This window comes from Triticum dicoccoides, chromosome 4B (assembly GCF_002162155.2).
Source record: "Triticum dicoccoides isolate Atlit2015 ecotype Zavitan chromosome 4B, WEW_v2.0, whole genome shotgun sequence".
Taxonomy (NCBI): domain Eukaryota; kingdom Viridiplantae; phylum Streptophyta; class Magnoliopsida; order Poales; family Poaceae; genus Triticum; species Triticum dicoccoides.
The window spans coordinates 623,715,825-623,727,080 of NC_041387.1; the positions used below are offsets into that span (position 1 = coordinate 623,715,825).

The 11,256-nt window shown below is 44.8% G+C and overlaps 2 protein-coding genes and 1 long non-coding RNA gene across 10 annotated transcripts in view; 2 read left to right on the top strand and 1 right to left on the bottom strand.

The window, feature by feature from the left end:
- LOC119292914 (molybdate transporter 1-like) overlaps positions 1-506 on the top strand; it is a 3,067-nt gene extending 2,561 nt beyond the window's left edge. Inside the window, exon 2 of the mRNA XM_037571570.1 lies at positions 327-506. Coding sequence (XP_037427467.1) covers positions 327-506 — 180 coding nt within the window. The remainder of the gene's footprint in view (positions 1-326) is intronic.
- On the bottom strand, positions 391-4,309 carry LOC119291836 (DNA polymerase delta small subunit-like). Its single transcript, XM_037570641.1, has 14 exons — positions 4,065-4,309; positions 3,844-3,973; positions 3,025-3,131; positions 2,805-2,928; positions 2,568-2,672; positions 2,343-2,458; positions 2,175-2,258; positions 2,033-2,101; positions 1,867-1,938; positions 1,662-1,753; positions 1,457-1,584; positions 1,172-1,273; positions 1,041-1,108; positions 391-816 (listed from the first exon to the last, which is right to left on the bottom strand). Exons 1-14 carry the CDS (start codon positions 4,095-4,097, stop codon positions 754-756), a joined length of 1,293 nt encoding a protein of 430 aa, XP_037426538.1. The 5' UTR covers positions 4,098-4,309; the 3' UTR covers positions 391-753.
- Positions 4,310-4,827: 518 nt separating this feature from the next.
- LOC119291837 lies at positions 4,828-9,099 on the top strand. 8 transcript variants are annotated; one of them, XR_005142668.1, is made up of 8 exons: positions 4,828-5,345; positions 5,631-5,742; positions 5,837-6,170; positions 6,747-6,840; positions 6,983-7,056; positions 7,423-7,600; positions 8,200-8,328; positions 8,777-9,099. It is a non-coding gene; the product is annotated as an uncharacterized LOC119291837 (long non-coding RNA). The 8 variants fall into 8 exon arrangements; XR_005142672.1 differs by having other exon boundaries at positions 6,983-7,036; XR_005142673.1 differs by lacking the exon at positions 6,747-6,840 and having other exon boundaries at positions 5,837-5,943; positions 6,072-6,170.
- The last annotated feature ends 2,157 nt before the right edge of the window (positions 9,100-11,256 follow it).

Below are 11,256 nucleotides of genomic sequence, written 5' to 3' on the forward strand. Positions count from 1 at the left end.
CAACACACACAAGCGCGGACTGGTTCAGTAGTCTAGCCGGTCCAGCTCCTGCTCTGGTTTTGGCACTTTGCTGTGCGTGACGAGCTGCAGCCACAGGTTTTGGGGTTTCAAGATCAGGAGAGGCTGTCGCAGAGAAAAATAGTATTATTTCTCTTTCTTTTTTTGCGGGAAAAAATAGTTTCATTTCTTGATGATGAGATTATAAATTCTGACCTAAAGAGTGCTCCTGCTTCTCAAGAATTTTCACTTGGAGATGCAAACTAAACGTCAGGTAGCACCGCCTTTTTTTTAACACAAGAATAACAGTACATTTATGGATAAAACAGGTGGCCGTTTGCACCAACGAGAATCTGAATATGCTCTCGGATATTCTGCAACCTGGCGAACGCATCTGCCGGATACCCACAGATGTGCTTCCAGACAGGCATACTACACAAGAACACAATCTGTTTCGGAGGAGACTGATACATTTGCCAACACCGATGGCAACAGGACACAAGATCTGACGAATGAATCAGCCGATGGAAACTGGGAAAACAAGCATGAGCTTCTTCCATTTGTTTGCTAGCTACAACCAAGCACAGGGCTACCAACAGGTAAATTTGGAGAAACCTAGGTCATCACACGTCTACGAATTGTTTGTCTACAAAACATCCTTCCACGGTGGCCCTTGCATAAGCCTCTACAGGTTACAAAAGATTAAGCTCTGCATAAAGCAGACCCTCTTGTGTGCGCTCCATACACGGAGCAAAGTCAGGCGTCCTCGAAGCTCGTTGAGAAGCTCAAGGTGCTGCATTCCAAGTTCCTCAAGTTGAGCTGTATCAACATGCAGATATGCTTGTCAGCAAACTACCACCACGCATTCCATACAAAAATCAACCACGGGTGGTAATAAAAACAGAACAGAGGAATGGAACTTATGGTTTCATAGCTAGCCTTCTGTTTTACTTTATACAGTTGTTATTGTTGTGGAAAAGCAACAAATCAAACCATTGATAGACTATAAACGTGGGAAATGTAGAGCTACCATTGGTACATACCATGACAGCGATTCCACTCTCGCAAAATCTTGGAATGCTGATTAGCCTGACTTGCTGCTTCTCCGTTCCTGGATAACAAGGGTGTTTAGCTGGGTGCTGAAACGACATATGAATTTTGCTTCAAGCGGTACCTTTTAACAGTCGAGTCTCATATCTATCTTGATTCCCGACGAAGTAAACATGGGGGCAGGTTTCGACGAGGAAAGGGTCCTTGTCTGTGTATGGATAACATCCTGGATAAAACAGATAGGTATGTAAGGATTATCTAGCCTAAGATAATGCAACTACCAAGTGACCATTTAAACCATGAAATTCAGGTAGAATAAGTAAATGATGATAACGGCACTAGGTCATTTTACCCAACAATATCATCATTACCACTAAGGCACCAAAGTTTGAAATGCCTAGTGAGTTACCTAGGCTGTTCGGTGCAGTCGGAGCAAGATGGCGCCATTTCAATGTCCTTTCCATGAATTCCAGCCTATCTTTGGCATCCGAGTACCTGTAGAGGTCATCTATGTTCTGCCCAGATGTTCCAATAAACCTGCATACAGAATTTCTTGCATAAAAATCTCCAAGTTGTTTTCATTTATAGATAGTTAAAGAAGCAGTGCCACTCACTTGACATTGTCAAGATCGAATTGATGTGGATTCGGACATGATGAAAACGTATTATAGGTGGATGCTCCAGAGAAAAGGCATCTATGCAAAGGCTACAATAAATAAATTAAGAAATGAGTTAGTTATGCATGCTCAAAAGAAACTAGTCCCATTGATTGGTACTGATATACAGTTCAATAGCTATTCATCAGCATCAAGAACCCACCTGCTGAGGCAAAGCAAAATTCGCTGGATCGTTACAACCTGGCATTATATCTACAGGTAATGACGCCACCAGCTGCAGAGGAAATGGGGTTACATCAAGATCTACAACAGAGACCGGAGCAGTCACACTGGCAAAATTTTGATGGGAAAAGGTAAAACAGTTGAACCTGAGTCAGCATTATATCTAGTTCTTTGATTGGCTCAGCTATCCTTGGTTGATCTTTTGCAGCTACTGTCTGAAAGATTGATACATACTACTAAGCAATTTCACAAAGTAGCCAGAAAACATGTGAAATGCAATGTCATTACCTGGCCATTCAAGAACCTTGGTGCAATATGTACTGAATTTCCAGCAACCACAACACGAACTATCTTCGATGCTATGGTTTGCTCCTAATTAATTTCATGAGAGATCATCAGAATTAGTGTCTCGCTCGAGTATAATAATTCTTAGATTTATGATGACAAATGACATACATTTTCATCACCCAAATGCCCAGTGATATGGTCAATAAGAAGTTGGAACTGCAGAGGATTGAATGTGCTGCTCCCAACACTTAATCCCGACACAAAAACAACATACTTGTCCTCATCTGTAACAGAAATGGATGTGATTCCAGAGCAATTTTAACACAACTGGAAATTTATAGCAACATGGAAAAATATGCAGGAATGAGCGCTGCAGAATACAGAAAATATTACTTATGCTGGGCAACACAGTTTGAGGAGGAAGACCAGCCTCCATAACATCTTCAACAAGAAAGTTGCCAGCACTTGTTTCCTTCCCATGAAGAGCTACTACAACTCCTGTAGATGATCAAGTGTTATTCCGAAGAATATGACATCCTGGTTAAAAGTACAGAACAGATTGTACAGCGCTAAAGAAACAAGCCCTGAATTTGCAGCATGCCAAGTCTTTTAAGTGACAGTCAAACTTACCAGTCACATAAGCTGCTGGAGGTATGGCTCCTGCAAGTGCAACTCTTCCACTTTCATCTTCCAGAATAAGATTATCATCAGAATGCATGAAATTGTGTGGCTTAACAAGAGGGATTGCCGACCTCTGCAGCACAGAAAGTTCATGCAGAAGCACATCAGATTTTTTACACACAGGAATCGTATAAGAACCCGTGGAAGCACTACCATAATGCTACATTACCTCCTTTGAGTATTCATCGAGAATAGAAGGCTTCAGTTTCATGTGCTTGTATAAAGTCCCAACAAGCACACAATCTTTTCCTTCTTCGAGTCCAAGCACTGTAGTGACTGCAAGGTAGGAAAAAGGAGTGACTACAATTCATTCTTAATTCACAAAAGGAGAGCAGATGTTGTGCGATCCACTAGCATGAAGAAAATGTAACTACACCAACACCAAAACTCATGTTGAGGATTCGAATCAGTTAACCCCCGGAAACTGGATCCAAATTTCCAATCTTGCTAACAAGGAGGCGGACTGTAAACATACTCCTAGATTCTAACTACAAAATGATGGTGCTCTTAGCAATATTAACTCCATTGAAAAGATCGTATGCCACATAGCACTACAGCCAAGTGAAATGGCTTTCACCCCAACTTCAATTGCACACCAACCAAAGCATTTGATAGCTACCAGTTCCGGAACTTTATGAAAGCAGACAAACTAAATTAGACATGAGCCTGAACACACCCAGGACAGGAGACCCTAATCAGCTAATCAATGTCCGGAGCTGCTTAACCTAAACAGAGCTCAAAAGGGCCTAAAATTCGACACTCACAAGTGACAACTGCACTTGCCAAATCTTGTGGAGCCACCAATAATCAAACTGTTCATGGATTAGAGAGCAACATTCCAGCAGAGAAACCCTAACTCAACAACCACACATACTGTATCACAAATTCACAGCAGACACCGACTGTTAACAATTTCTGTCCATGACTACTACCCGCACACAAGTCATGCTCAACATCAATGGGGAGGGGGGAGCGAGGGATTCCGTACCGGGGAGGTGCGGCTTCCGGGAGGGGACGAGGACGTGGAGGAGGGTGCGCATGTGGTGGAGGCGGGTGTAGTAGATGTGGCTGTACTGCTGGCCCTGGTACCTCTCCCCCTGGATGGTGTACCTCTCGTCCTGCACGCGCACGGCCGCCGCTCGCCAAATCAGTCAGGTCCACGGCTGAACGGGGGCGAATCGAATCGGATGGGGGCGGCGGGGTGCTTACCAGGTTGCTGTAGTCGGCCTGCTTCCTCTCCATGGCGACCGGCGGCGGCGGAGTTGTGGGGGAGGGGCGTGGGTGGGGTTTGGAGCGGTCTGTGGGGTTTCTCTCTCGTCTCCTTCCCGCCCGCGCCCAAATTTATCCGCCGCGGGCGCGCTCCGTGGTTTCGTCGGCGATGGAAGCGGTGAGGCGTCACCGTGGCAGCAGAGTGACACTGGCCTGGCTCAGGCCGGACTCCCTCACGGTGCGCTCGGCCCACCCCACGAAACCGTGAGGGAGTCTATCGGGTTGGGCCGCAAATTTGTCTCTCTTACAATTACAAATCGAGAAATAAGAGATCCAGCGCTTCCCGCGCCTCCTCAGAGCTCAGCAGATTCTGGCCGTCCGATCCGTTTTCCTGATGCGATTCTAGCCGTTGGATCAAGCCTCTGGACGATCTGGGCCGCCGGATCAAAAAAGGCGCTGTAGCAATGAATAGTTACCGCCCTTCCAGGTTATCTGTCACTTCATGGACTCGTTCCGGTCTCGCTGATCTGTGGGGTAGCTCACGCGTGGGTCCCGTCTGTCGGTGACTGGGTCTAGCAAAACGTCTCGTGCGGCTCGTCGCGTGCACCCGGCGGTAAATATCCCGTGCCACCGCACGTTATATCCTGCCCCCGCCGAGGGTATTCCGGTCTTTTCGCTTCCGAGGGCGTGCGTGCTGTGCGGTGGTTGGCCCGCGCGGCTATGGGGTGGGGGAGGGGAGCGGCTTGCCCTGTCGTTCTCTCATTCGTCTCCTTCTCTCCTCCACTCCCCATCGCGCCCCTCTCCTCAGCCGCCACCGCCATCGCCGGGAGGGGCCGCCGCTCGCGTCGCTTTCCGCAGCCGCCACAGCCCCCTCCCCTTCCAAACCCACCGAGATGACGGCGTCGGCACTGGCGCTCGCGGTGGTCGGGTGGCTTGCTCGCGCTCGCGAAGGCCGAGGTGGTCGCACTGCTCTGGGTCGTGCGCCGCCTCCATCGCCGGCAGGAGGGGGGCGCAGAGGCCGCCGCGCAGCCCAGCGACCAGGAGCTCCCCGGTGAGCAGCCGTTCCGCTTCGCCCTCTGCCTCGCCCTCTTTGCCGTCCTCACTCCATCCTCTTCTATGTTTTCTGGATTTGCCGTCGTCGCCTTCTCCGCTCCCAAGATAGCCTCGCTCTCCTCCTTGGTGCCCAACGGGAGAGGCAGCGGACGAAAGTCGATGACGCCGCCCCCCTCCTCCACGGCAGCGCCTTCGTCCCCGACGACACCCAGCAGCAGCTCACTCCCGGTACTACTACCCTCCCCCTTCTCCCTCCTTCTCTCTCACGACGGTTCTTGGATGGAGGAGACACTGCTGCTCGTTCCTGACTTGGTTTAAAATCCACACAAGTTTGCATTGAAGTTCTTCAGCACGTGGCCTACAAGGAGGCGCCGTATCCTACCATGTCTTACGACGGAAGGAAGTGCAGACTGATTAATTACATGCTTAAAGTTTACACTGGAAAACCATTGTTCTTGCTAGGCCTTTTTCTGAATGTTTCAGATTCATGGTTTTCTGCTCTGATTTTTACAGGCCCAAAACGAGGTAGCGTTCCCAAATGTGAAGCGACAACCCGCAGAAAGATGAGCAGGAGCAGACCAGGGATGAAGCCAAGATCTACGATGGTGATTCTTCCAATAAAATGGTACATCGTGTTCACCTAGCAACTTCTTCCTGAACCAGAAGTCAGCCACTAAACACATTCAGTCTACTTGTCATTCTGACATGTGAACTGATAGATGCAGGTGGCCAACAGCTTGATGGTGCCGTCGATATTGTCTCCTCCAGCGTCAAGGAACCAGCCAAAAACGTCATCGTCAAGCAAGCGACGCTGAGCAAATGTCAGGTGCCATCACGCACCATGGTGTGGCGATCAGATTGGCAACGTGTTCGATGCAGCTTACAATGCCAATGATCAGTTCATTTTTGTGGATTGTTGTGGGGGATTGAGGCTTTAAAGCACATGAATTGCAGCAGGAATTGTTCAGGATACTACTGTTGTTGCTACTTGGTGCGTTACCATCACCGGGAGGAGCGACGGCCATCCACATCGCCATTGCCATCGTCCTTCAGGTGCTCTTCCTATCGCTCTCGTCAACCCCCTCCTAGCCGCTGATCTGAGATTTCCTCTCCATTTATTATGGCATAGCTTGCAACTGTACCATAGATTTGAGTGATAGGATTGTTGTGCAGACTATAATGTGGAATCAAGATTTTGGTTGAGAGATGGAGAGAGAGGATCACGATCTTGCTTGTGTCCTGTAATCAGATATAAAGGACACTATATTTATAGTAGATTAGGCACATGGTTCATTGCTGGCTTGCTAGACCTGTGTGGCAAACGCCAATGTGTTTATCTGTACATATAGCGGCCTCTTTGAATTTTTCTTCCTCTAGGAGATGATGCTGAAAATAATCACATTTATGAAGTTATGCTCTGCTTTGGCGCATGTTTATATCCTAATCCAAGTAACTGGTTCTCTCTTCTACTGTTCCTTTGATAATTTTCGTGGCATTTGCATCTAATTATCTGCATGACAAGATTTAGTGTGTGTCAGGGACACTGGAATGATTTTTTCCTGAACAATTGAAGTGTGAACTGAATTTACGAGTTGCTATCACTGAAAGTACAAACTGTGAATGTTTCAGATCAAGGATGTGTAGGAAGTCGCGTCTTTAGGAGGTCTGAATATATTATTTGCTGTCACTGACAGACATAGTATGATCGTTTGCTCCTTGGGAGGTCTGTTCCTTCAAGTACAGCTAAAGCAAAGAAACTCCAACTTATTTTAGTGTTTGAGATTCTGATTACCAATCTGCAACGATGTCCATGCCCTTTGGTATTGCACTCTAATTATTTTCTTTGCTCATTTGTTCTCCTACAGATGGTTTACGTCTTAACTGTCTACAACAAAAACGATAAACAGCACCGCATCCGGGTAACAAAGCCCGCATCCGGGTAACAAAGCCATCCATGCATTTCATAGTCCTCTCATCATACACTTGATCATAAAAATCAGCTTATTTGATTACGACCTGCCATTTAAGCTATCAAACTACTGTTATTGCAACTGGTCTTGAAAGGACAATAAACAATTGGTTTCATACTTTGTAAATCATGTTTGGTGCCACTTGGATTTGGTTGAGGTGTTGGACTGCATCGTGGATCTGATCAGGATTATTTTAGCTTGGATTTTGTCTTCTTTTCTACCTCTTATTTCACTTTTGGTTAGCTGCTCCTTGGGTTCTAGCTATCTCCTTTTCTTTAAATTTTCTTTTCTTTGTCTTCGCCTTGACATTGGATTGTATATGAGTTGTTTTGCAGGTACTAATGTTGGTGTGAGCTCAAGGAAAAAGGCAAAACCCATTTGTAGTTTCAGCTTTACGAGGCGTTGTCAGCAATGATTGATGAGATAATTGGTTGAGCTACTTTTGGAAGGGGCGACGGAAATCATAAAAACTACGATGGCTATGGCGATTCAACATATAGAAAGATGGAAGAGGTTCCGATTCTCTCTCTCTCCCATCCAATTTCTTTTGATTTAATCCCCGGTCTTATTTATCTATGCCTACATGGTGTGCGGCTTCAAGGAAAGATTACTCTGTAATATTAGTGCTTCATTGCCTACTCAATAGTGTCCTTTTTTTCTTATGAAATTTAGCTGCAGTCATGGATCACTTACATGTACATTATGTTACATCTCACAGTTATCTGACTTTCTTACGCAATATATATCTCTGTCATTCACATATATATGCTTAATTCGTGGAGATATCTTTTGCTATAACATAATGTCGATGATGATGGCCATAGAATCAGCCAGCTCACCTGTACTAACCTTCTTAAAAGATAGATCTATGGCCCTTTAGATTATTTGCTAGGCATATCATCTAATCCAATTTACTGCACTGTTGTCTGCGTGCATGTGAAGCTCTTATGGAGATAATTACTTACATACCAATACCATGAGTCCGCTGTTTATTAATGTTCACCAAAAATGATGATAAATTTGGTAATTAATTGTGTCTATTAAGTGTAAACTTTATCGAAAAATATTTTGTGTTCCGGGCCTATGACCCTTTGTTTATTTTTGTTTTCCAGAGCACACAGTAAATAAAACAGAGCACAAAGCAGTAGCCTTTGGAGCAGGTTACAGTTTGCACTTGGTGTTAAAGGATTTGGAGCAGGCTATATCTGTGATGACACAGATTGGTTATGCAGGATCTCTTGGTAATGAAACTCTTCCCTTGGCTGTACCTAATCTCATATCTTCCATTCTTTTTCCTTTTGGGTGTATTGCTATATGGAATGCCATCTATTTCTAATGAATTTATATGTTGTTTGCTGCCTTTTTTAATTAGATAGATCCAATAACTATACCAATGAATTGATTTTTTTTGTGACTGATATATGATTCTATAAATGCTATATATTTTGTATCCGATACGCAAGGTTTACCTGAATCTCCTCGCATATTATTTTTGCCTTTGTTGCTTTGTATGGAAAATAGCCTACTTAGTCAATTTTGGTTTAGCCCTGTATGTGGTTTGCTTACTCAATATTGACCTCAGTGTCACTATGCCTGCTTCTGAAACTCTTTAACACTGAAATATATGCTCTGTTGCTCTTAATCAAGCGGCTTTTGTACTGAACTTTATGTCATGCTGCATTTACTCAGGCTAAATCCTTCTGCTTTATCATGAGGACAACAAATAGTAACAAATAGTGGTTACTTCTCATCTGAGCTTGAGCTGTGGTGAATGCGACCGATGTTTCTACGAAGATGTAGTTCTTTTGGTTTATCGACTAATATTATCGTATATAGACGTGATGCCTGAGGCGTTTTGAATCAGTGTCGTAGCAGACTGCCCTATCCTTATTGTAAATTATGTGTGATCACCGACAGTCCTTCAGGTCGATTTACCACTCCATGGTTATTGTAAATTATGAACGAATTATGCTGTAGTTTTAGTATTGGTTCTTTAATCTTCTTCGGCTGCCTGTGTTATCCTGTGTTAATGCATATACAAAACCTGGATTCCTACTAACTTACCATGATCAAAACGTTGGGACCCGCACCCTCGCGCCAAGGCACGATCACGATCTAGTCTCAGAGAAGGAAACGGAGAAAGGGAATCAGAACGAGAAAGAGATGTACAAAGTACTCTGGACGAAAATCCAATTCGGTGCCCTAGTCCAGATGAACCCGATGAACAGTAGCATGATAAAAAATAGAAAAAAATCATTTTTTTTCTTGGAAGATGTTTGAGTGCATCATGTGCGTGCAAAATTTCACCCCGTTTCGAAATCTATGGGGCTCGTGGCAAAAAAGAGAAAACCGGCCAAAACAATGCGTGAAAAGTAACCTTTCTCACAGAGCCATTTTTTGTATTTTTTGTCGCACGCTCCTTGAATGTTGAAACTCCATCAAATTTTGCACGAACATCACACACATATGCATCTTGCTTGGAAAAAAAATGAGATTTTTTGTGTGTGAATTTTTTCTTTTGCCCGGGCGCTGAGACGCCGCTCTTTCTCTCCCTGTGGATGTGAATTAAAATTGGACACTGATTTTTAGGCTTCGATTTGACTAGCAAAACATGTGTTGTATGTCATAAAAATTATATATGTAGAATCCTTGTCGAATGCCCCCGCAAAAAAAAAATCCTTGCAAAATGAACTTCCTAAACACATATTTTTTGGGATGAATATTATATCACAAGTTAAATTCATGCCCTAAATCAGTGCTCAACTTATATTCTCATATGAAGGGACTAGGTGGGAGGGAGGGAGAGAGTCGCTACAGCATTTCCTTTCTTGCCGTCTTCATAGTCTCATCGTTGCTTAGGGCCAGTTATTTTGCCCCCTGCCCGGGTTATTCCAGAAGCCACCAAAAGAACTACCCTTAATTAGTTTACAAGCTTGCCGCTGGATGGTCGCGAGACTCTTTTGAGGCGTTGATTTGGCACACTAGGCTGGGGTGGGCCCATGACATTGTTCCCTCTTTTATAGGCGGCTTGTGCCCAAGTCAAATCCTATCAAAATCACTGAGTAAAAGTGTACTCCTTGCATAGGTCACCACCATCTCCGCTTCCGGTGATGAGTGATGCACTGCATGTGTGATAATTGTCGTAACCTATGAGTATTGTAAGAAAAGTCGTAGATTTTTTGTTTTAACATTTTATCTCTTGAATTATGCGTCCAAATCACAACCATTTGACCGTTGCATGTCTCACATCGAGTTTTTGAAATTAGGTCCATGTTAATATGTCTAGACCAACTTTTTTCCAAAAAGAAAACAGAAACAGGGAAAAACAAAAAAAAAGGTGAAAACCAAAAAAAATACAAAAAACAAAAGCACAACCGTACTTTTTCACTTTTTGGAGGCACACGTGTGTTTTTTTACTTTTTGGGAAGCAAATTATGTTTTTCACTTTTTGGAAAGCACACCTATGCTTTTCACTTTTCAGAAAGCTCAACTGTGAACAATGATTTTTCACACGGAGTGCTTCACCAGAGAAAATAAAAAGAAAAAAATCAAGAAAACATAGGAAAAACCAAAATCATGGAAAAAATGTGTGCAGAAAATGAGTTCCCACGAACGTATCCAGTGCGCGACACATGGCCGTGGCTAGGCACACCACGCAGCCGCCCCTCGCGCGCTTGTGTGTGGCCCTAGGGAGGCCCATCCAGCCGGTACCCGTTGATTACTTGATCTCAAATCCCGAAATCACTAATTGAGGAGCGCTCCCCGCAATGATTAGTCGGGGAGCGCTCCCCGCGCGCCAAGTGTCACGCGCGGAGCGCTCCTGAGACTTTTCCGATGCGCTCCGCTCACGACACTTGGCGCGCGCACGGCTTCTCCCGTGATTTTCGGTTTCCAGTTTCCCTTTATGGTTTTTCCTTTTTTTCACTTTAGTCCTTATACTTTTAATGTTTTGTAATACCTTTTGATCTGTTTCTCTCTGGTGTGGGCGAACCCTCGTCGCGCACTGTTTTTTCTTTGCCGTCGTCTCCGCCCGTCGCGGCCGCTGCTCTTGTCGCGTGGTTACGGCAGCAGCTGTTCTGGCCACCGCGCTTGTTGCCTGCTCTTACGGCGGTCCTTCCTTAGCGTCGAGCACTTCCCCGTTCGCGATATCGTCGTTCCCTACTGGTTGC